The sequence below is a fragment of the Pseudophryne corroboree genome, chromosome 4 (assembly GCF_028390025.1).
Source record: "Pseudophryne corroboree isolate aPseCor3 chromosome 4, aPseCor3.hap2, whole genome shotgun sequence".
NCBI lineage: Eukaryota > Metazoa > Chordata > Amphibia > Anura > Myobatrachidae > Pseudophryne > Pseudophryne corroboree.
In genome coordinates, this window is record NC_086447.1 from 803,689,388 (window position 1) to 803,715,522 (window position 26,135).

The 26,135-nt window shown below is 47.3% G+C and overlaps 1 protein-coding gene across 1 annotated transcript in view; it reads left to right on the forward strand.

Annotated features, from left to right (window-relative positions):
- Positions 1 to 26,135, forward strand: part of PPP3R1 (protein phosphatase 3 regulatory subunit B, alpha) — a 160,552-nt gene that overhangs the window by 98,866 nt on the left and 35,551 nt on the right. Inside the window, exons 3-4 of the mRNA XM_063918400.1 lie at positions 1,711 to 1,887; positions 11,564 to 11,623. Of these exons, the coding sequence (XP_063774470.1) occupies positions 1,711 to 1,887; positions 11,564 to 11,623 (237 nt within the window). The remainder of the gene's footprint in view (positions 1 to 1,710; positions 1,888 to 11,563; positions 11,624 to 26,135) is intronic.

The following is a 26,135-nucleotide window of genomic DNA, read 5'->3' on the forward strand; positions in this document are numbered from 1 at the left end:
GTGGATCTGAAATCTCACATGGAAGGTGGTTATGTTATTTGCCTTGGCTTCTGCCAGGCGAGTATCAGAATTGGCGGCTTTGTCTTGTAAAAGCCCTTATTTGATTTTCCATATGGATAGGGCAGAATTGAGGACTCGTCCCCAGTTTCTCCCTAAGGTGGTGTCAGCGTTTCACCTGAAACAGCCTATTGTGGTGCCTGCGGCTACTAAGGATTTGGAGGACTCCAAGTTGCTAGACGTTGTCAGGGCCCTGAAAATATATGTTTCCAGGACGGCTGGAGTCAGAAAATCTGACTCGCTGTTTATCCTATATGCACCCAACAAGCTGGGTGCTCCTGCTTCTAAGCAGACTATTGCTCGTTGGATTTGTAGTACAATTCAGCTTGCACATACTGTGGCAGGCCTGCCACAGCCAAAATCTGTCAATGCCCATTCCACAAGGAAGGTGGGCTCATCTTGGGCGGCTGCCCGAGGGGTCTCGGCTTTACAACTTTGCCGAGCAGCTACTTGGTCAGGGGCAAACACGTTTGCAAAATTCTACAAATTTGATACCCTGGCTGAGGAGGACCTGGAGTTCTCTCATTCGGTGCTGCAGAGTCATCCGCACTCTCCCGCCCGTTTGGGAGCTTTGGTATAATCCCCATGGTCCTTACGGAGTTCCCAGCATCCACTAGGACGTTAGAGAAAATAAGAATTTACTCACCGGTAATTCTATTTCTCGTAGTCCGTAGTGGATGCTGGGCGCCCATCCCAAGTGCGGTTTATCTGCATTACTTGTACATAGTTATTGTTAACTAAATCGGGTTATTGTTGAGCCATCTGTTGAGAGGCTCTATTGTTTCATACTGTTAACTGTGTTTCATATCACGAGTTGTACGGTGTGATTGGTGTGGCTGGTATGAGTCTTACCCGGGATTCAATATCCTTCCTTATTGTGTACGCTCGTCCGGGCACAGTACCTAACTGAGGCTTGGAGGAGGGTCATAGTGGGAGGAGCCAGTGCACACCAGGTAGTCTAAGATCTTTCTAGAGTGCCCAGCCTCCTTCGGAGCCCGCTATTCCCCATGGTCCTTACGGAGTTCCCAGCATCCACTACGGACTACGAGAAATAGAATTACCGGTGAGTAAATTCTTATTTTTTCCGCTCCTGCTGAATCTTTTGCCTAGGCGAAATAACGGCCCTGCTATTGCATAGGGGGCGAATCCCCATTCACCCTTTAAAAAAAAAAAAAAAAAAAGGCCCTAATTGAATACCCACCCGGTGTTTTTTCTTAATGATCTAGAATCAGATTTTGATAACTGGTTACTGTTATAATTTCCCCTAGATGGCTGTTACGGTCGGAGAGGAGTATTAAATTCTCCTGCACACTCATTCAGTACTCTCCAACTGTGCCTGTATGAAATGACCGATGATCTGCTTAGCTTGTCCACATTAATTATGCCATGTGATCGTGTGGAATTAAGCAAGCATTAGCAGCGCCTCTCTGCTTAGTCTAGGAGTCAGCATAGTTCTAAGTGAGCCTCCGATTTGACTGTTATGGCTGGTGCCGGCAGAAAGCTAGGTAATTGGACTAATCATTTCACATTTTGTCTGGGGATGATTACAGAAACTGGAATCCGCTTCAGTAGATCTAAACATGAAGAAGTGTGTGGGTTTTTTTTTCTCTTCTGCTTTTCCAGCTTCCCTGATGCCTTTCTTTTCTCCCGTAGTTGATGCAGATGAGATCAAAAGACTAGGAAAAAGGTTTAAAAAGCTGGATTTGGACAACTCTGGATCTCTAAGTGTAGAGGAATTCATGTCCTTACCTGAGCTGCAACAGAACCCCCTTGTGCAGCGAGTAATAGACATATTCGATACCGATGGGAATGGAGAGGTAGACTTTAAAGGTAAGACTCTGATATCCGTTATCGTACAGCACAAATCTGTGCTGCGTAATTGCACATGATACAAGTGAATGCCTTATCTGTACAAGGCGTGCAGATCGTATGGATGGTTTTTTACAAATAGTTTTGTTTTCTTGTTTTTACGTGTATGCGTTTGTTGCTAGGAAACACAGTTGTAGGTTACAATGTATTCGTTAAAAAAAAAAAAAAAAAGCCAAATCTGTTACACTGGACGAATAGATGTCATTGCCGGTTTCAGATTAAGTTAAAGGAAAAGGGCCAAGGTGATTTACAGCTTTAAGACTCTTTAGATGTAAGTCCTATTTGACTCTCTGTTAATAAGTACATCTTTGTAATGATGTAATGCTGAAACCACACATGCTGTCACTGCAGAGCTGGCCCTCTGAATGCCTGCAGTCTTCTTAAAGGCCTTTATATATGCTATGATGCCTTTATTATGTTACGGTCTTTATGAATCCAGCTCAACAGTACCTAGCTATGGACACTGCACTGGATGGTCATCGGGCATTTTTAGCCTTGTCCTACATCCACAAGGATACAAATGCATAGCATTATGTCTGTGTTATTCATATAGATGGAACAGCAGAAATTTACTTAGTGTGTAAAGCACATTTGTTCTAGAGCAGGGTTTGCTAACCGTGGTCCTCGAGAGCTACCAACAGTGCACGTTTTCCAGGTCGCCTCAGAGTCCACCTGTGGATCTTTTAAAATGTGACCGTTAGTAATAACTGCAAATGTGCACCTGCCAGGTGAGCTGGAAAGCGTGAACTGTTGGTAGCTCTCAAGGACCAGTTTTGGCTACCACTGTTCTAGAGCCCGTATGTCTTGTGTATCCCCCATATCAGGCAGTAAGACCACCTCTGAGCACCAGAGAGGATAAATAATAATAATGATAGTAATATACTTCTATAGCACCAACATTTACCGTAGTGCTTTACAGTTTGTAGTAATAAAATAAGACCGGGTAATAGATGGGTAGAAGGGCCCTGCTCACAGGCTTACAATCTATAGGGGAAATAGGCATACATACACAAGGATAAGTGCTACATATTGCCTATTGGTCCAGTAACACAGTAATGTTGGCGTGATGTGAAAGTGAAGAAAGAGAAAATATGTAAAGCTATGTGTGGACTATATAGAGGGGATATCATTTGTTGGGATAGGATAGCTTATGGGGTTTGTTCTGGCATTTGATAAGCTGCCTGAAAAATGTAGTTTTCTCTAACGTCCTAGTGGATGCTGGGGGCTCCGTAAGGACCATGAGGAATAGACGGGCTCCGCAGGAGACAGGGCACTTTAAGAAAGAATTTGGATACTGGTGTGCTCTGGCTCCTCCCTCTATGTCCCTCCTCCAGACCTCAGTTTGAATCTGTGCCCGGACGAGCTGGGTGCTACTTAGTGAGCTCTCCTGAGCTTGCTATAAGAAAGTATTTTGTTAGGTTTTTTTTTATTTTCAGAGAGATCTGCTGGCAACAGACTCTCTGCAGCGTGGGACTGAGGGGAGAGAAGCAGCCCTACTCACTGAAGATAGGTCCTGCTTCTTAGGCTACTGGACACAATTAGCTCCAGAGGGATTGTACACAGGATCTCACGCTTTGTCGTCCAATCCCGGAGCCGCGCCGCCGTCCCCCTCGCAGAGCCAGAAGACAGAAGCCGGGTGAAAGAGGCAAGAAGACTTCAAAATCGGCGGCAGAAGACTCCAGTCTTCAAACTGAGGTAGCGCACAGCTCTGCAGCTGTGCGCCATTGCTCCCACATTAAACCCACATACTCCGGTCACTGTAGGGTGCAGGGCGCAGGGGGGGGCGCCCTGGGCAGCAATTAGGACCTCTTGGCAAAAGTTGGGCATATATACAGTTGAGCCCCCGCCATCATTTTACACAGAAACGCGGGACAGAAGCCCGCCGCTGAGGGGGCGGGGCTTCTTCAGCACTCACCAGCGCCATTTTCTCTCCACAGCTCCGCTGAGAGGAAGCTCCCCAGGCTCTCCCCTGCAGAAACACTGTAGAAGAGGGTAAAAAGAGAGGGGGGGCACATAAATTAGGCGCAAAAACATTATATACAGCAGCTACTGGGTTAACACTAAGTTACTGTGTGATTCCTGGGACATATAGCGCTGGGGTGTATGCTGGCATACTCTCTCTCTGTCTCTCCAAAAGGCCTTGTGGGGGAACTGTCTTCAAAAAGAGCATCCCCTGTGTGTGTGTGTGTGTGTGTGTGTGTGTGTGTGTGTGTGTGTGTGTGTGTGTGTGGTGTGTGTCTGTACGCTTGTGTCGACATGTTTGACGAGGAAGGCTATGTGGAAGCAGAGCGGGAGCAAATGAATGTGGGGTCGCCGCCGACACCTGATTGGATGGATATGTGGAAGGTTTTAAATGATAATGTTAATTCCTTGCATAAAAGGTTGGATAAAGCTGAAACCTTAGGACAGTCGGGGTCTCAGCCCATGCCTGATCCTATGTCGCAGAGGCCGTCAGGGTCTCGGAAGCGCCCACTATCCCAAATTGTTGACACAGATATCGACACGGATTCTGACTCCAGTGTCGATGGCGATGATGCAAAGTTACAGCCTAAATTGGCAAAAGCCATCCGTTATATGATTATAGCAATAAAGGATGTGTTGCATATCACAGAGGAAACCCCAGTCCCTGACAAGAGGGTTCATATGTATGGGGGAAAAAGGCAGGTGGTGACCTTTCCCCCTTCACATGAGCTAAATGAGTTATGTGAAAAGGCTTGGGAATCTCCAGATAGAAAACTGCAGATTTCCAAACGGATGCTTATGGCGTATCCTTTCCCGCCAACGGACAGGTTACGCTGGGAATCCTCCCCTAGGGTGGACAAAGCTCTCACACGCTTATCCAAAAGGGTAGCCCTGCCGTCACAGGATACGGCCACCCTGAAAGATGCTGCTGATAGAAAGCAAGAGGGTACCCTGAAGTCCATTTATATACATTCAGGTACCTTACTAAGGCCGGCAATTGCGTCGGCCTGGGTGCGTAGTGCTGTAGCAGCATGGACGGATACCTTATCTGAGGAACTTGATACTTTGGACAAGGATACTATATTAATGACCCTGGGGCATATAAAAGATGCTGTCCTATATATGAGAGATGCTCAAAGAGACATTAGCCTACTGGGCTCTAGAATAAATGCAATGTCGATTTCTGCCAGAAGGGTCCTGTGGACTCGGCAATGGACAGGTGATGCCGACTCAAAAAGGCACATGGAGGTTTTACCTTACAAGGGTGAGGAATTGTTTGGGGAAGGTCTCTCGGACCTGGTCTCCACAGCTACTGCTGGAAAGTCAAATTTTTTGCCATATGTTCCCTCACAACCTAAGAAAGCACCGTATTACCAAATGCAGTTCTTTCGATCACAAAAAGGCAAAGTCCGAGGGGCGTCCTTTCTTGCCAGAGGCAGGGGCAGAGGAAAGAAGCTGCACAACACAGCTAGTTCCCAGGAACAGAAGTCCTCCCCGGCTTCCACTAAATCCACCGCATGATGCTGGGGCTCCACAGGCGGAGCTAGGCCCGGTGGGGGCGCGTCTCCGAAATTTCAGCCACAAGTGGGTTCACTCCCAGGTGGATCCCTGGGCACTAGAGATTGTGTCTCAGGGATACAAGCTGGAATTCGACGAGATGCCCCCTCACCGATACCTCAAATCGGCCCTGCCAGCTTCCCCCTTAGAGAGAGAAATAGTGTTAGCTGCAATTCACAAATTGTATCTTCAGCAGGTGGTAGTCAAGGTTCTCCTCCTTCAACAAGGAAAGGGTTATTATTCGACCATGTTTGTGGTACCGAAACCGGACGGTTCGGTCAGACCCATATTAAATTTAAAATCCATGAACATATACCTGAAAAGGTTCAAGTTCAAGATGGAATCGCTCAGAGCGGTCATCGCAAGCCTGGAAGGGGGGGGATTTTATGGTGTCTCTGGACATAAAGGATGCATACCTTCATGTCCCCATTTATCCACCTCATGAGGCGTACTTCAGATTTGTGGTACAGGATTGTCATTACCAATTCCAGACGTTGCCGTTTGGTCTCTCCACGGCACCGAGAATATTTACCAAGGTAATGGCGGAAATGGTGGTGCTCCTGCGAAAGCAAGGGGTCACAATTATCCCATACTTGGACGGTCTCCTCATAAAGGCGAGGTCCAGAGAGCAGTTGCTGATCAGCGTAGCACGCTCTCGGGAAGTGTTACAACAGCACGGCTGGATTCTAAATATTCCAAAGTCGCAGTTTATCCCTACGACTCGTCTGCCCTTCCTGGGCATGATTCTGGACACAGACCAGAAGAGGGTCTATCTCCCGATGGAGAAGGCTCAGGAGCTCATGACACTGGTCAGAGACCTATTAAAACCAAAACAGGTGTCGGTGCATCACTGCACGCGAGTCCTGGGAAAGATGGTGGCATCATACGAGGCCATTCCCTTCGGCAGGTTCCATGCGAGGACCTTTCAATGGGATCTGTTGGACAAGTGGTCCGGATCACATCTACAGATGCATCGGCTGATCACCCTATCCCCCAGGCCATGGTGTCTCTCCTGTGGTGGCTGCAGAGTGCTCACCTTCTCGAGGGCCGCAGATTCGGCATTCAGGACTGGGTCCTGGTGACCACGGATGCAAGCCTCCGAGGGTGGGGGGCAGTCGCACAGGGAAGAAATTTCCAAGGGCTGTGGTCAAGTCAGGAGACTTGCCTTCACATCAATATCCTGGAACTAAGGGCCATATACAACGCCATAAGTCAAGCGGAGATCCTGCTTCGCGACCAATCGGTGCTGATTCAGTCAGACAACATCACCGCAGTGGCTCATGTAAACCGCCAAGGCGGCACAAGGAGCAGGGTGGCGATGCGGAAGCCACCAGAATTTTTCTCTGGCCGTAGAATCACGTAAGAGCACTGTCAGCAGTGTTCATTCCGGGAGTGGACAACTGGGAAGCAGACTTCCTCAGCAGGCACGACCTCCACCCGGGAGAGTGGGGACTTCATCAAGAAGTCTTCACGCAGATTGCAAGTCGGTGGGAACTGCCACAGGTGGACATGATGGCATCCCGCCTCTACAAAAAGCTACAGAGGTATTGCGCCAGGTCAAGAGACCCTCAGGCGATAGCTGTAGACGCACTAGTGACACCGTGGGTGTTCCAGTCGGTTTATGTATTTCCTCCTCTTCCTCTCATACCCAAGGTGCTGAGAATCATAAGAAAAAGAGGAGTGAGAACAATACTCATTGTTCCGGATTGGCCAAGAAGGACTTGGTATCCAGATCTGCAAGAAATGCTCACAGAGGACCCATGGCCTCTGCCTCTAAGAAAGGACTTGTTGCAACAGGGGCCCTGTCTGTTCCAAGACTTACCGCGGCTGCGTTTGACGGCATGGCGGTTGAACGCCGGACCCTAGCAGAAAAAGGCATTCCAGATGAGGTTATTCCAAAGCTGATAAAGGCTAGGAAGGACGTGACGGCTAAACATTATCACCGTATATGGCGAAAATATGTTGCTTGGTGTGAGGCCAGGAATGCCCCTACGGAGGAATTCCAGCTGGGCCGTTTCCTTCACTTTCTACAGTCGGGAGTGACTTTGGGCCTGAAATTGGGTTCCATTAAGGTCCAGATTTCGTCCCTATCCATTTTCTTTCAAAAAGAACTGGCTTCTCTACCTAAAGTTCAGACGTTTGTAAAGGGAGTGCTGCATATTCAGCCCCCTTTTGTGCCTCCAGTGGCACCTTGGGATCTTAACGTGGTGTTGAGTTTCCTGAAGTCACACTGGTTTGAGCCACTCAAAACCGTGGAGTTAAAAATTTCTCACGTGGAAGGTGGTCATGCTATTAGCCTTGGCTTCAGCTAGGCGTGTGTCAGAATTAGCGGCTTTGTCACATAAAAGCCCCTATCTGGTTTTCCATATGGACAGGGCAGAATTGCGGACCCGTCCACAATTTCTGTCAAAAGTGGTGTCATCTTTTCATATGAACCAACCTATTGTGGTGCCTGTGGCTACTCGTGACTTGGAGGATTCCGAGTTACCAGATGTGGTCAGGGCTTTGAAGGTTTATGTAGCCAGAACGGCTAGAGTCGGGAAAACTGAGTCGCTGTTTATCCTGTATGCATCCAACAAGCTGGGTGCTCCTGCTTCAAAGCAAACTATTGCTCGCTGGATCTGTAACACGATTCAGCAGGCTCATTCTGCGGCTGGATTGCCGCTTCCAAAATCAGTAAAAGCCCACTCCACAAGGAAGGTGGGCTCTTCTTGGGCGGCTGCCCGAGGGGTCTCGGCATTACAGCTTTGCCGAGCAGCTTCTTGGTCAGGTTTGAACACTTTTGCAAAGTTTTACAAGTTTGATACCCTGGCTGAGGAGGACCTTGTGTTTGCTCATTCGGTGCTGCAGTCATCCGCACTCTCCCGCCCGTTTGGGAGCTTTGGTATAATCCCCATGGTCCTTACGGAGTCCCCAGCATCCACTAGGACGTTGGAGAAAATAAGATTTTACTTACCGGTAAATCTATTTCTCGTAGTCCATAGTGGATGCTGGGCGCCCGTCCCAAGTGCGGACTTCTTCTGCAATACTTGTATATAGTTATTGCTTAAATAAGGGTTATGTTGTGGTTGCATCAGGGTTGATCTGATGCTCCGTTTTTGTTCATACTGTTAACTGGGTAAGTTTATCACAAGTTATACGGTGTGATTGGTGTGACTGGTATGAGTCTTGCCCTGGATTCCAAAATCCTTTCCTTGTACTGTCAGCTCTTCCGGGCACAGTTTCTCTAACTGAGGTCTGGAGGAGGGACATAGAGGGAGGAGCCAGAGCACACCAGTATCCAAATTCTTTCTTAGATGTGCCCAGTCTCCTGCGGAGCCGTCTATTCCCCATGGTCCTTACGGAGTCCCCAGCATCCACTACGGACTACGAGAAATAGATTTACCGGTATGTAAAATCTTAATTTTCACTGGGAACACTTGAAGGTTTGGAGACGGAGCAAAGTCTTATTACGCATGGTAGGGCATTACACAGAGTGGGTGTGGCCCGAGAAATGTACTGTAACCCTGAATGGGAGCAGGTAATGAGTGTGGGCAAGAGTAGATCTTGTGCTAATTGGAGAGGTCAAGTTGGAAGATATTTTGAGATATATGTTGGTATAATAGTCTTATGTATAAGTAAAAGTATTTTATATTGAATACGGTAGAATACAGGTAACCAATGGAGGGACTGACAGAGCAGATCAGCAGATGCATGTTTAGCAAGGAAGATCAGCCTAGCAGTTGCATTCAGAATGGTTTACAGTGGTGAAAGTCTGTTGTATGGAAGAGCATTAAGGAGCCAATAATCAATGCGGGAGATAATGAGCGCATGGCTTTTTTTTGCAGTGTCTTGTATAAGATATGGGCATATTCTGATTGTTTTATAGATGTACGTGATTTGGAAACAGATTGACTGACTGTGAGGAACGAAGGCCAGTTCAGAGTAAAGGATGATATCTTGGTAGTGAGCTTGTGGGTAGGGTTGGTTGTCGAGTTATCAACAGTTATAGAGATGTTTACATCCTCCAATGTCGGGATCTTCAGTGCTGGGATGTCAGACTATCATGTGACACCAAGTAATTTTAAACATGCTCTGGGTGTGCTGAATATTTTTCTTCCGTTCTGTATGTACTGTCAGCATATCCATATACAGTTGATGAATATTGGCTGTGCTCATGTATTTTAGGTTGTATAAACTGGTAAGCCTCCTGGATCAAGTGCTAGATGCGCTGTTGCAGCAGGAGTATTGCGTTTGCACTGGTTTCCTCCTTATACAAATACCAGGCACTTGGATATATTTATTTATTGTATTAACAGTCTGTAAAGGGATTGAGGGGGGATTCAATTGTTTCTAGCGCCACTATAAATAATGGTTGCTTGACAGAACAATTTGGTTGTTTTGAGCACTTATTAATATCTCGTTTGGCGCACCCAAAATAATCTGGGTTTATCTAAAGTCCTGAATAGTGCACCCAAATAGCAGTTTGGGTGGCCAGAACGTAGACTTTTTGCTGATTTCTGATGGCCGTCTCAGGAGACAGGGAGCAGAAGTCGTGCTATCGCGCCTGACGGCAGAAGAATGATATAGCTCAGGGTGCGCTAAACAACATTTGAATTCCCAGGTTATTGCCAGATCAGTGCTTTGAAATATCTCATTATTGCTGCATTAAGGTTAAAAGGTATTTGTAGCACAGCATAGTTGGCGTAGTGGTTTGCATTACTGAGGTCGAGGGTCTTGTATGTTCTGTGGGTTTTCTCCCACAATCCCAATTCATACTGGTAGGTTAATTGGCTTCTGACATAAAAAGAAAAATATTTAACACGTGTGTGTGTGTGTGTGTGTGTGTGTGTGTGTGTGTGTGTGTATACATGTGGTATAGATTGTAAGCCCTGCTGGTTCCTTGTGAATGACTAAATATTCTCTGTAAAACACTGCAGAATTTGTTCACACTATAAGGTAACCAATATTTTTTTTTATTCTGCTTGCTACTGTAAAGGTTAGCTGATGGCTGCTTGCTACGTGTTGTATCAACTTTACCCCATACCTCCTTAGGTCGGGATCACATTTGTGTACCCACAGCCAATAAGTACATGGCCCCAGTGGCACGTACACACGTGCCAGTTATCTTCATGTTTGTGTGTGTATTCGCACCTGCATGGTGTGTGTTGCACTGTATGGTGAATGCAGCTTGTCCTAGGGCAGTGGTTCTCAAACTGTGTGCCGCTGCACCCTGGGTAAAGATAAGTACTGTAGATTTCCCCCCCCCCCCTCCCAGGTCAATTCATTTGTCTATACTTGTTATATCCAACAAATGAAATTCCTCTATTTTGGACTAACCAGCGCGTAGCGTTCACCTTACTTGTTTTTTTTTAGATTATTTAATTTGACAGATATTTGTTTTGTTTTTTTACTTTATTTTGCACAGAAGTTTGTACGTTTTTGTTACACGTATTGGCATGTGACATGGTTGTACATGGGGCTTTGTGAGGATTTTCCTTAAGTTGTTTTTATATTCTAATACTGCATACGCACATCACTATGGGGGATATGTATCCAGCCTTGGAGTATAAAGCCAATCCGTTCCTAATAGCCATGTTACAGGCTGTGTTTGAAAAATGACAGAAGCTGATTGATACTTTTACTTCCAAGGTTTGCTACACCTCCCCCCTGCATATTTTCAGAAGACTTCCTCTTTTGTGCTGCAGTCCTCTCTCTACCTTTTATCTCACTGAGCTGGCTATTGGATTTTGTGTAGGCAACATTTGACTCTCGCACTGTAATTTCCAGGCACGGGCGAGGTGGGATATAACTGGTTACTGGTGAGCATTCCCATGACCTTAAGAGAGAGAGTCACTGCTGCTCTCCGGCACTGCCATCTAATGTTACAGTAAATAAGGCTTATTTCAGTCCATAGGAGGTGGGCATAAAGGTTAACTCAGTCCATTACCATAATGATTTCGTAGAGCATGCATTTTAATTCTTGCCTTTTTTTTTTCTTTTCTTTTTTTAATGTGCAAAGTGGTAATGAATATGGTGTTTTGTTTTTTCTTTTTAAATATAATATTCCCTCAGCGCACGCACAAACCACTATGTAATTTGGCATATCATTGTTTGAATGTGTTTTTTCTTTATGCAGAGTTTATTGAAGGAGTGTCGCAGTTCAGTGTAAAGGGGGACAAAGAACAGAAACTGAGATGTAAGTTATTTCAATATGTCTGAAATTGCTTTAACATGTAAATAAAACGGAAGTATTTAGTGTTCCAGTAACCATGCCTTTTTTGTCTGCATGGATTTGGGTAATGCACCCAGTCATTGATTACCTTTTAACGTTCTAGTGTACACTCCTGCAGTGTGTGTATCTATCTTCACAATCAGTGGTCATTTTAGGTACATCTCTGTATTAATATAAGTATCTAATCGCACAATCACGTGGCAGCAACTCGATGCATAAAAGCAGATATGGTCAAGAAGTTCAGTTGTTTTCCAAATCGAACACCATAGTGGAGCAGAAATGTCATGTGTTTTGACTGTGTATTGACTGGTTGTGACAGATGGGATAGGGGGGTGAGAAGAGGCTTCAGTATCTCAGAAACTGATGGTCTCCTGGAATTTGCATGTTCTGTAGTCCCTAGAGCAGGGGTGGGGAACCTCAGGCCCGTGGGCCGTGTAAAGCCCGCAGAGCCACTTGTTCTGGCCCGGCCAGGCTCACCTAACCGAGGGAGATGCCAGGCGCCCGCTGAGATTTGTTACTAGTGGGCTCCCGGCTTCTTCCCCTCAGCAGCAGCTAGAGGCAGGAGCTCACTCCTGAGCTCCGGCTTCTGGCAGTGTGCGGCTGTGCGTTGCTATGGGAGAGAAGTCATGACGTCTCTCGCATAGTTCTGAGGAGCGGGCAGCTTGGCAGAGGGCAACGGTCCGGGAGCAGGGCTGGCGAGTGTTGTGGGTTTTTTTCGTTTAATGTGTGTGTGTGTGTAAGCGGCGCTACTAGGGGGCAAATCTAATGGGGCATAACAACTGACTGGCGGCATATTTAATGAGGCATAACAACTGACTGGGAGCATATCTAATGAGGCATAACAACTGACTGGAGGTATATCTACTGGGAGCATAACTGACTGGGGGCATAACTACTTACTTAAGGCATAGCTACTGGGGGCAGGCTAATTTTTAAGTTGATCATTTTTGTATGGCCCCTGAAAGATTTTATAAATATCCAAATGGCCCTTGGTAGAAAAAAGGTTCCCCACCCCTGCCCTAGAGGTTACAGAGAATGATGCACAAAACATCCAGTTAGCTGCATTTCTGTGTGCAAAATGATTTAATGAGAGAGGTCAGAGGAGAAAGGCCAGACTGGTTCAAGCTGACAGGATGGAGACAGTATCTCAGATTACCATGCGTTACAATAGTGGTGTACAGAAAAGCATCACTGAACGCACGGCATGCTGAAGCTTGAAGTGGTTGCACTACAGCAGCAAAAGACACCAGATTCCACAGATAGTGGGCACAGTATCGACAAACAGCTGAAGCCTGGAAACACATTGGGGTCGATTAAATTCGTCAATTTAAGAATAGCGCCGGGAATTAGCTCCCGACACTATTCAATTCAGCTAAAGTTAAGTCGGCGAAAGCCCGTTCTCGCCGACTTTACAGGTAGTTTTGTCGGGAGAACGGGCATTCTCCGACTTAACTACCCGCGGCGATGCTGATTCCCGACAGAATCAGCCTTGTGCCGGCCGCGCGGCAGCACTTTTGTGTCTGTTTTTCCCGACAATTCCGGGTAACTAGCAGCTGAATTGAATAGCGTCGGGAGCTAATTCCCGGCGCTATTCTTAAATTGCCGAATTGAATCGACCCCATAGTTTGTTCTTACCAATCCCAAGTTCCACTGTAAACTGTAGTAGGATCAGACTTGGACGTGAACAACGTACATTCATAGATTCATCCTGACAGGTTATCAGAGTATTGTGACTGATCATGCAAATCCTTCATGGGCACAGTCTTTGGGCTAGTACCAGCAGGATAACACGCCATATTACAGTGCACACTTCCGAGACCGTGATGTATTCCGTGTACAGGTACCAGGTCCTGTAGAATGGAGATTATTAGCATGAATGTGCAGCTGACAGTTCTCCGGTGTCTGAATGATGCTGTCCTGTCAGTGGACCAGAGTCTCCATGGAATTTTTGTAGCTCCTAGGTGAACCCATGTCCTGAAAGAATTCAGGCTGTTCTAGGACTTTTGTACCTAATAAAGTGGCCAGTGAGTCTGTCTGTCGTGTGTGTATATGTATTACATAATTTTCTGTATAACACAACGCATATATCTAGGTGTAAATACAGATGTGTTTTCACATTCAGAACCTCAATATGCCTGGTGCGAGTGAGCCGCCAGGTCACAACTGACTTTGCTAGCGCCAGGTGACTTTTTTTTTTTTTTTTTGCCTAAAACTGTGTCTTTATTGCAGTGTAACTAGGATGCACCACATGATCGCACTGATTAATTTTATATGTGACACTTGTGTATCTGTGTGTGTCTGAGTCTGTATACGAAGTAGAACAGAACCTGGTATGCAAAAAAAAATGCCACAGCTGCTGCATCATAATACTTACAGATTCAGACTAAGCGGTCTATTCATGAAACAGTGAAGAGAGTGGAGAAGTTGCCCGTGGCAACCAATCAGCTGCTCCGTACAACTGTATGTAAATTATGTTACTTCAATGCTGGCTCACTTCTCCACTCTTCACTGCTTCGTGAATAGACTCCTTAGTTACACACAGATATACAAGTTGCATCGAATTGCGACTGAGGCTGGGTACACACCTAGAAGATATATTCACCTACTGGCTGTTGTGCCGGCAGAGCGCCTGTTTCTGGTAAGCATAGACACTTACCGATGCTGCTGGATGGGTCTCTCCTGCTGGGCAGACACTTGAATCTGTCCACCCAGCTGTGATGTCCATGTCGATGTGCTGCAGGTACAAACAGCCAGCTATGCCGATATATCTGCATCAGATGTTTGTGAACAACATAGTTCAAAAACCTATCCCATGTACACACCTGCTGATCTGCTACAGAGAGATTGTCAGTACGATCAAGCAGACGATGTATCAACCAATGTGTACCCAGCGTAAGACGCATTTTCTTGAGAGACACCTGACAAGTAGCAGAGTCGCACGGGGACCTGCCGTACTGAGAGGGGATGTTTAGTGCAACTGCAGCAGTAGTGTATGGGTTACATCTGTACGCTCATATTATGTTATTCCATTGTATAAATTACATTTTATATATTTTAATACCGGCTCCATCCTGAGAGCTGTATTTACCATGTGAAACCCAAATATATATATATACATATATATATGAGTATGTGTATACATATATACAGTATGTGTATATGTGTGTGTGTGTGTGTATGTATATAGATATATATGTATATATATATGTGTGTGTGTATATATATATATATATATATATATATATATATATATATATATATATATAGTCTTTTTGAAAAAGAGGGCACTCACCAATAGTTTCTTAAAAGAAGGTCAGAAGGTCATTTATTGATACATTCGTTTGGTCGACGTTTCGATCACATGCCAGTGATCTTTGTCAGGACAACAAAAGCGGTGTTGTATGGTGACGTTCTGCTTCTGGTGCTCTGTCACCATACAACACCGCTTTTGTTGTCCTGACAAAGATCACTGGCATGTGATCGAAACGTCGACCAAACGAATGTATCAATAAATGACCTTCTGACCTTCTTTTAAGAAACTATTGGTGAGTGCCCTCTTTTTCAAAAAGACTGTATTTGGAACCTAAAAATTCCTTGGAGTTGAGCACCACCGTGTTGTCCTCTGGAGATTCAGTATAGTGTGGATGCTTGCATACTCTATATATATATATATATATATATATATATATATATATATATATATATATATATATATATATATATACACTAGGTGATTCATCACGCCCTACGGGCGCTCTTCACACCGTCGTTAGGGGCTACGCCTTTGAACATGCGCAGGCCGGTAGATAACAGATCCAGAAATGCAGGGCAGTATAGAGGGCATACAGAAATGGGTTCCGGTTGAGAAAAGATAGACAGGTGGGGGGGGGGGGAGGGGAAGAAGAGAGAGAAAGGGAATGTACAGAAATGCTGTGCGATAGGGAGAGGCAGGGTGGTAGGGAGAGGATAAAGAGAGTCAAGGTGTTAGACAGAAAATAGCGTTGCATAAGGCTACGACCCGTTAACCCCCGCACGGGCTTCAGCTGTGCTATTATTGTTGTTATATGGAGTATTACCTTAAAAAAAGTTTATGCTATTGGGTAAATATTGCAAGGGGGAAGGGCGTGCAGTTGTCAAGGGGGCATAATAGCCCTTTGTGAGGGCGTGAAGAGTGGCCGCAGGGCACAATGAATAACATAGTGTAGTGTATACTGCTAGTGTATGCAGCGCAGCTTATACACACAGTGGCCACAGGTAGCGGAGCCGTTTATACACAATGGCCACAGGTGACGGAGCTGCGTATCCACACAGTGGCCAGAGGTAGCAGGGCAGCTTATACACAATACCCACAGGTAGCAGAGCCGCTTATACACACAGTGCCCACAGGTAGCAGAGACGCTTATACACACAGTGCCCACAGGTAGCAGAGCCGCTTATACACACAGTGCCCACAGGTAGCAGAGCCGCTTATACACAGTGCCCACAGGTAGCAGAGACGTTTATACACACACACAGTGCCCACAGGTAGCAGAGCCGCTTATACACAGTGCCCACAGGTAGCAGAGACGTTTATACACGCACACAATGGCCCCCGGTAGCAGTGCCACTTCTACACACAATTCCCGTAGGTAACAGAGGCGCTTATACACACAGTGGCCACAGGTAGGGAGTACCGCGGGTGGGGGTGGATGCTATGGGTGCCGCTGGTGGGTGAGGGGCGGGGGTGTAGCGGGGGGGGGGGGAAGAAGTGGGTATGGGGTGGTGGGTGCTACAGGTAGGGGAGGGGCATGTGCCGCGGGTGGGGTGCGGATGTGGTGGATGCTGTGAATGCCGTGGGTGGGGGAGGGGCGGATGGGGTGTAGGGTGCAGAGGTGTAGCGGGGGGAGGGGAATTGGGTATGGTGGGGGAGGGGGTGCTACGATGGGGGAGGGAGTGCAGCGGGCGGGGGAGGGGTGTGGTGCGAGTGGGGGGGCAGATGTGGGGTGGAGGGTGCGGGGAGGCCGGAGAGGTGGGTATGGGGGTGGGGTGGAGGGTGTAGTGGGGGGAGAGATGGGTGGGGGGGGGTGCTGCGGGTGGGGGAGGGCAGGGATTTTGCGGGTTGTGGGTTATACGGGTGGGGGAGTGGGTGGGAGTGCCTCGGGTGGGGGAGGAGCGTGTGCCGGGGTGGGGGATGGATGTGGTGGGTGGGGAAGGGGGCGCTGCGGGTGGGGGCGCGAGTGCCGCGGGCAGGGGGTGGTGTGGGTGCTACGGGTGGGGGAGGGAGTGCCACCCGTGGGGGGTGGATGTGGAGGGTGCGGGGGGTGCCGGGGTTTGTGGGTGCTGCGGGTGGGGGAGGGGGCGGGAGTGGTGTGGGTGGGGGAGGTGCGTTTACCGTGGGTGGAGGACAGATGTGGTGGGTGCTGTGGGGGAGGGGCGGGGGGTGCTGCGGGTGGGGGAGGGGGCGGGAGTGCTGCAGGTGTGGGTTCTACCAGGAGGGGGAGGAGGGGGGCGGGAGTGCTTCAGGTGTTGGTGCAACGGGTGGGGAAGGGGGCTGGAGTGCTATGGGAGGGGCGGGGGTGCTTCAGGTGTGGGTGCAACGGGTGGGGGAGGGGCGTCTGCCATGGGTGGGGGAGGGGCGGGGGTGCAACGGGTGGGGGAGGGGGCGGGAGTGCCGCTGGCGGGGCGTGTGCCGCATGTTGTGGAGGCTGTGTGAGCCGCGGGTGGGAGGGGTGCGGCAGGCAGAGGTCGTCCACGGCATTCTCCTCCGGACTGTGCGGCAGCCGCAAGACTCACCGGCTACAGTGTCACCAGGGTGCAGGGAGTGTACAGGGAGGATGGAAAGAGGAAACTGGGCGGAGATGGGGAGGGGACTGGGTGGGCCGAGGGAGGGGACTGTTCCTGGCCTGCATCCAGCCACCCAGATCTGTGACACTGAGTCCGCCCAGCGTTAGAAATGCAGGCACAGAGTCACAGGGCAAGTTGTACTGCATTTGCTGATTATGTCAAATGAATTTCATGATTGAATAGCCTAGGTATGATTCGTGGAACTACACATCCCAGCAAGTTGCACTGAATTTGCTGATTATGTCAAATGAAGTTCATGATTGAATAGCCTAGGTATGATTCGTGGAACTACACATCCCAGCAAGTTGTACTGCATTTGCTGATTATGTCAAATGAATTTCATGATTGAATAGCCTAGGTATGATTCGTGGAACTACACATCCCAGCAAGTTGTACTGCATTTGCTGATTATGTCAAATGAATTTCATGATTGAATAGCCTAGGTATGATTCGTGGAACTACACATCCCAGCAAGTTGTACTGAATTTGCTGATTATGTCAAATGAAGTTCATGATTGAATAGCCTAGGTATGATTCGTGGAACTACACATCCCAGCAAGTTGTACTGCATTTGCTGATTATGTCAAATGAATTTCATGATTGAATAGCCTAGGTATGATTCGTGGAACTACACATCCCAGCAAGTTGTACTGCATTTGCTGATTATGTCAAATGAATTTCATGATTGAATAGCCTAGGTATGATTCGTGGAACTACACATCCCAGCAAGTTGTACTGCATTTGCTGATTATGTCAAATGAATTTCATGATTGAATAGCCTAGGTATATTGAAAAAGGGTGTGGTTTTTTTGTATGTTTTTCTCTTTGTAGAGATATAGTTGGCTGCCTTATTGGTATGTAATGTCTGTTTCTCTGACGTCCTAGTGGATGCTGGGACTCCGTCAGGACCATGGGGAATAGCGGCTCTGCAGGAGACAGGGCACAAAATTTAAAAGTTTGACCACTAGGTGGTGTGTACTGGCTCCTCCCCCTATGACCCTCCTCCAAGCCTCAGTTAGGTTTTTGTGCCCGTCCGAGCAGGGTGCAATCTAGGTGGCTCTCCTAAAGAGCTGCTTAGAAAAAGTTATTTTCAGTGAGTCCTGCTGGCAACAGGCTCACTGCAACGAGGGACTTAGGGGAGAAGAAGTGAACTCACCTGCGTGCAGGATGGATTTGCTTCTTAGGCTACTGGACACTAGCTCCAGAGGGACGATCACAGGTACAGCCTGGATGGGTCACCGGAGCCGCGCCGCCGACCCCCTTGCAGATGCCGAATAGAGAAGGTCCAGAAACCGGCGGCAGAAGACGTCTCAGTCTTCATGAGGTAGCGCACAGCACTGCAGCTGTGCGCCATTGCTCTCCGCACACTTCACACCAGCGGTCACCGAGGGTGCAGGGCGCTGGGGGGGGCGCCCTGGGCAGCAGTGTAATATACCTATTCTGGCTAAAATATATCACATATAGCCCCTGGGGCTATATGGATGTATTTAACCCCTGCCAGGTTCCAAAAAAACCGGGAGAAGAAGCCCGCCGAAAAGGGGGCGGGGCCTATTCTCCTCAGCACACAGCGCCATTTTCCTGCCCAGCTCCGCTGCGAGGAAGGCTCCCAGGACTCTCCCCTGCACTGCACTACAGAAACAGGGTAAAAACAGAGAGGGGGGGCACTTATTGGCGATATTTATAATATTTGAGCTGCTATAAAGGGAACACACTTATTAAGGTTGTCCCTATATATATTTATAGCGCTTGGGTGTGTGCTGGCAAACTCTCCCTCTGTCTCCCCAAAGGGCTAGTGGGGTCCTGTCTTCTATCAGAGCATTCCCTGTGTGTCTGCTGTGTGTCGGTACGTGTGTGTCGACATGTATGAGGACGATGTTGGCGTGGAGGCGGAGCAATTGCCTGTAATGGTGATGTCACCCCCTAGGGAGTCGACACCAGAATGGATGGCTTTGTTTATGGAATTACGGGATAGTGTCAGCACGCTACAAAAGTCGGTTGACGACATGAGACACCCGGCAAACCAGTTAGTACCTGTCCAGGCGTCTCAGACACCGTCAGGGGCTGTAAAACGCCCTTTACCTCAGTCGGTCGACACAGACCCAGACACTGACACTGAATCCAGTGTCGACGGTGAAGAAACAAACGTATTTTCCAGTAGGGCCACACGTTATATGATCACGGCAATGAAGGAGGCTTTGCATATCTCTGATACTGCAAGTACCACAAAAAGGGGTATTATGTGGGGTCTGAAAAAACTACCTGTAGTTTTTCCTGAATCAGAGGAATTGAATGACGTGTGTGATGAAGCGTGGGTTACCCCTGATAGAAAACTGCTAATTTCAAAGAAGTTATTGGCATTATACCCTTTCCCGCCAGAGGTTAGGGCGCGCTGGGAAACACCCCCTAGGGTGGACAAGGCGCTCACACGTTTATCCAAACAAGTGGCGTTACCGTCTCCTGATACTGCCGCCCTCAAGGATCCAGCTGATAGGAGGCTGGAAAATACTCTAAAAAGTATATACACACATACTGGTGTTATACTGCGACCAGCAATCGCCTCAGCCTGGATGTGCAGTGCTGGGGTGGCTTGGTCGGATTCCCTGACTGAAAATATTGATACCCTGGATAGGGACAGTATTTTATTGACTATAGAGCAATTAAAGGATGCGTTCCTTTATATGCGAGATGCACAGAGAGATATCTGCACTCTGGCATCAAGAGTAAGTGCGATGTCCATATCTGCCAGAAGAAGTCTATGGACACGACAGTGGTCAGGCGATGCGGATTCCAAACGGCATATGGAAGTATTGCCGTATAAAGGAGAGGAATTATTTGGGGTCGGTCTATCGGATTTGGTAGCCACGGCAACAGCCGGGAAGTCCACCTTTTTACCTCAAGTCCCCTCCCAACAGAAAAAGCAGCAGTCTTTTCAGCCGCAGTCCTTTCGTTCCTATAAGAACAAGCGAGCAAAAGGACATTCATATTTGCCCCGAGGCAAAGGAAAGGGTAAGAGACTGCACCAAGCAGCCCCTTCCCAGGAGCAGAAGTCCTCCCCGGCTTCTGCAAAGGCCTCAGCATGACGCTGGGACCTTACAAGCGGACTCAGGGGCGGTGGGGGGTCGCCTCAAGAATTTCAGCGCACAGTGGGCTCACTCGCAGGTGGACCCCTGGATCCTGCAGGTAGTATCTCAGGGTTACAGGTTGGAATTCGAGAAGTCTCCCCCTCGCCGGTTCCTAAAGTCTGCTTTGCCAACGTCTCCCTCCGACAGGGCGACGGTATTGGAAGCCATTCACAAGCTGTATTCTCAGCAGGTGATAGTCAAGGTACCCCTTCTACAACAGGGAAAGGGGTATTACTCCACGCTATTTGTGGTACCGAAGCCGGACTGCTCGGTAAGACCTATTCTAAATCTGAAATCTCTGAACCTGTACATACAAAAATTCAAGTTCAAGATGGAGTCACTCAGAGCAGTGATAGCGAATCTGGAAGAGGGGGATTTTATGGTGTCCTTGGACATCAAGGATGCTTACCTTCATGTCCCAATTTGCCCTTCACACCAAGGGTACCTCAGGTTCGTGGTACAAAACTGTCATTATCAGTTTCAGACGCTGCCGTTTGGATTGTCCACGGCACCCAGGGTCTTTACCAAGGTAATGGCCGAAATGATGATTCTTCTTCGAAGAGAAGGCGTATTAATTATCCCTTACTTGGACGATCTCCTGATAAGGGCAAGATCCAGAGAACAGCTGGAGGTCGGAGTAGCACTAACTCAAGTAGTGCTCCAACAGCGCGGGTGGATTCTGAATTTTCCAAAATCCCAACTGATCCCGACGACACGTCTGCTGTTCCTAGGGATGATTCTGGACACTGTTCAGAAAAAGGTATTTCTTCCGGAGGAGAAAGCCAGGGAGTTATCCGAACTAGTCAGGAACCTCCTAAAACCAGGGACAGTGTCTGTGCATCAATGCACAAGAGTCCTGGGAAAAATGGTGGCTTCTTACGAAGCGATTCCATTTGGCAGATTCCATGCACGAATTTTTCAGTGGGATCTGCTAGACAAATGGTCCGGATCGCATCTGCAGATGCATCAGCGGATAAAATTGTCGACCAGGACAAGGGTCTCTCTGCTATGGTGGTTGCAGAGTACTCATCTGTTAGAGGGCCGCAGATTCGGCATACAGAACTGGGTCCTAGTGACCACGGATGCCAGCCTGAGAGGCTGGGGAGCGGTCACACGAGGAAGACACTTCCAGGGCGTGTGGTCAAGCCTGGAAACGTCTCTTCACATAAATATACTGGAGCTAAGAGCAATCTACAATGCTCTAAGCCTGGCAAAACCTCTGCTTCAGGGTCAGCCGGTGTTGATCCAGTGGGACAACATCACGGCAGTCGCCCACGTAAACAGACAGGGCGGCACAAGAATCAGGAGGGCAATGGCAGAAGCTGCAAGGATTCTTCGCTGGGCGGAAAATCATGTGATAGCACTGTCAGCAGTGTTCATTCCGGGAGTGGACAACTGGGAAGCAGACTTCCTCAGCAGACACGATCTTCACCCGGGAGAGTGGGGACTTCATCCAGAAGTCTTCCACATGATTGTGGTCCATTGGGAAAGATCAATGGTGGACATGATGGCGTCCCGCCTCAACAAAAAACTGGACAGGTATTGCGCCAGGTCAAGAGACCCTCAGGCAATAGCTGTGGACGCTCTGGTAACACCATGGGTGTACCAGTCAGTGTATGTGTTCCCTCCTCTGCCTCTCATACCCAAGGTACTGAGAATTATACGGCAAATGGGAGTAAGAACGATACTCGTGGCTCCGGACTGGCCAAGAAGGACTTGGTACCCGGAACTTCAGGAGATGCTCACGGAAGATCCGTGGCCTCTACCTCTAAGAAGGGACCTGCTTCAGCAGGGACCGTGTCTATTCCAAGACTTACCGCGGCTGCGTTTGACGGCATGGCGGTTGAACGCCGGATCCTAAGGGAAAAAGGCATTCCGGAAGATGTCATCCCTACCCTGGTCAAAGCCAGGAAGGAGGTGACTGCACAACATTATCACCGCATTTGGAGAAAATATGTTGCATGGTGTGAGGCCAGGAAGGCCCCGACAGAGGAATTTCAACTGAGTCGATTCCTACATTTCCTGCAAACAGGATTATCTAGGGGCCTCAAATTAGGGTCCATTAAGGTTCAAATTTCGGCCCTGTCGATATTCTTCCAGAAAGAATTGGCTTCAGTTCCTGAAGTTCAGACTTTTGTAAAAGGAGTACTACATATACAGCCCCCGGTTGTGCCCCCAGTGGCACCGTGGGATCTCAATGTAGTTTTGGATTTTCTCAAATCCCATTGGTTTGAGCCACTCAAATCGGTAGATTTGAAATATCTTACATGGAAAGTAACCATGCTACTGGCTCTGGCTTCAGCCAGGAGAGTGTCAGAATTGGCAGCTTTATCATATAAAAGCCCATATCTGATTTTCCATTCGGACAGGGCAGTATTGAGGACGCGTCCTCATTTTCTGCCTAAGGTGGTATCAGCGTTTCACCTGAACCAGCCTATTGTGGTGCCTGCGGCTACTAGCGATTTGGAGGATTCCAAGTTGCTGGACGTTGTCAGAGCATTGAAAATATATATTTCAAGGACGGCTGGAGTCAGAAAATCTGACTCGCTGTTTATACTATATGCACCCAACAAGCTGGGTGCTCCTGCTTCTAAGCAGACGATTGCTCGTTGGATTTGTAGCACAATTCAACTGGCACATTCTGTGGCAGGCTTGCCACAGCCTAAATCTGTCAAGGCCCACTCCACAAGGAAGGTGGGCTCATCTTGGGCGGCTGCCCGAGGGGTCTCGGCATTACAACTCTGCCGAGCAGCTACGTGGTCAGGGGAGAACACGTTTGTAAAATTCTACAAATTTGATACCCTGGCTAAGGAGGACCTGGAGTTCTCTCATTCGGTGCTGCAGAGTCATCCGCACTCTCCCGCCCGTTTGGGAGCTTTGGTATAATCCCCATGGTCCTGACGGAGTCCCAGCATCCACTAGGACGTCAGAGAAAATAAGATTTTACTTACCGATAAATCTATTTCTCGTAGTCCGTAGTGGATGCTGGGCGCCCATCCCAAGTGCGGATTGTCTGCAATACTTGTACATAGTTATTGTTACAAAAAAATCGGGTTGTTTATTGTTGTGAGCCATCTTTTCAGAGGCTCCTACGTTATCATACTGTTAACTGGGTTCAGATCACAAGTTGTACTGTGTGATTGGTGTGGCTGGTTTGAGTCTTACCCGGGATTCAAAATCCTTCCTTATTGTGTACGCTCGTCCGGGCACAGTATCCTAACTGAGGCTTGGAGGAGGGTCATAGGGGGAGGAGCCAGTACACACCACCTAGTGGTCAAACTTTTAAATTTTGTGCCCTGTCTCCTGCGGAGCCGCTATTCCCCATGGTCCTGACGGAGTCCCAGCATCCACTACGGACTACGAGAAATAGATTTATCGGTAAGTAAAATCTTATTTTTTCTAAGCTAATTTATGGCCTTAGTTTAAAGGGGGATGGTTTTGGGTGGAGTTTGCAATCATTGCATTTACATGGATAGTGTTCCTATTTGAAGTCTAGTATACGGCTGGATAGCCATCGGCTGGATGTGCTTCCATAGAAGTGCTGACATAAAAGTGTTATTATAAAAATAGCGTTAAACCAATGGAAACCAGAAGAAAAACATCAACACACCAACACTACCACAAAAGGACTGCCTTAATGCCTCAAAAGTATGTAATTCATCTTATGCATATCATCTGTTTTTAAAAAACCTATGAAAAGGCATCCCCAATCTGCTCACTACAGTTCTCTCTTATGCAAACTTATGTATGTTTCTTTATGTAATGATTTCTTGTAAATGTCATTGCATGTGTGGGGAAGTAGCTCAGTGAAACAGTTTATTATTGCATACTGACTGGTGATTACCTCCTTTGAACATTTACCCATTGTGGTCAGGTGTACTATGTCTTTATATTTAGTAAGGTATAGTCATGGTGTAAAGGACAGAGTATGATTACTGATTAGTAAAAGAAAACAAATACTGAGCAACATCCCCAAACAGGTAATTTCAACTTTAAACTTGTCATTTATTTTGTACGCTCTGGACATGGCTACTACTAACAAATGCACAGAAAAAATTCTTAAAGCTATGTCTGCAAATGCTAGGAGCTTAGGAGACAAAATTCCAGAGCTAATTGCGATAATGACAAGGGATAACCTGGATTTTGTGGCAATTACAGAGTCTTGGTGCAATGAGAATCATGACTGGGACTTAGCTATACCAGGATACAATTTATTTAGGAAAGATAGAATAGGAAGAATAGGAGGAGGGGTAGCAATGTATGTGAAAAAAAGCATAAATGCTACTTTAATACAAAATATTGAAGCCAAAACTGAGGCCCTTTGGGTCACCATAGAAACTGGGAAGAAGGACATTATTCGCATTGGGGTGATCTATAGATCACCAGGCCAGGGGCAGGATTTGGACAGGAACCTATTGTTGGACATCTCTAAAATGGCTTTTAAGGGAGAAGTCATAATCATGGGAGACTTTAATTTACCTGATGTAAATTGGGAGGGGTCTTTTGCAAGTTCAGCTACAAGTGGCAAATTTCTACGTTCCTTACAGGGAGCATCTCTCAAGCAATTGGTGAGGGAGCCCACTCGCAAAGACTCAATATTAGATCTAATTCTTACAAATGGTGATAGGATATCTGATATATATGTGGGTGAGCACCTGGGATCCAGTGATCATCAAGCAGTATGGTTTAGTATAAAGACAGGATCCAACTCCTCTCGCACAAAAACAAAGGTGTTGGATTTTAGAAATGGAAACGAATCCCCTCCTGCGCTATAAATGTTATGATATGGCTCAGAGTTCAATGAAAAACAAATATATAACTTATATTATATATATTTTTTATTTTATTTAATAGTATTCCATATAAATATATATATATTACACTTCAGACCGGTCAAATATGAAAAATCATTTACATATCTCTTGCCTAACTAAAGGAGGTGGATCTAAGATAAACTTCTGTGCACAGAAAAAATGTAAAAATATAAAATTAATAAAAAATCAGTCCATATGAAAAAGGTTACCCGCTAGATTCACACCCATGAAATAGGTAGCATATTCATGTGTTGTATTGTATTGGATATCCTCAATACGTTACCACTTTGCAAAGAAGACAATGTTGTGCAATAGAACTGCTCCCCGCAGGAGCCTTACATGCGGCTTGCACCAGTGGTTGTCACACGGGAAAGTTCAAATGACATGTGAGACGGACTCGGGCTGCGGGAACGGCGCTTCACTAGCGCCTGCTGTGCTGATATTTCACCCGACTTCCAGGCTCTATGAGTCCACGTCTCCGAGTGCCGTATGCAGACACCTCAGTCACGGTTGTAATGTCCCGTTCTCCGTTGCTTCCACAGATAATACTGCTGAATGAAGGTCTATTATAAGGGTGTAATGTAGCTGGTATATGGGTCCAAAAAGATCTGCTTCTGACGCGTTTCGCTCCTCTTATGGGGGCTTCCTCATAGAATAATTCTATTTTATTTTATGAGGAAGCCCCCATAAGAGGAGCGAAACGCGTCAGAAGCAGAT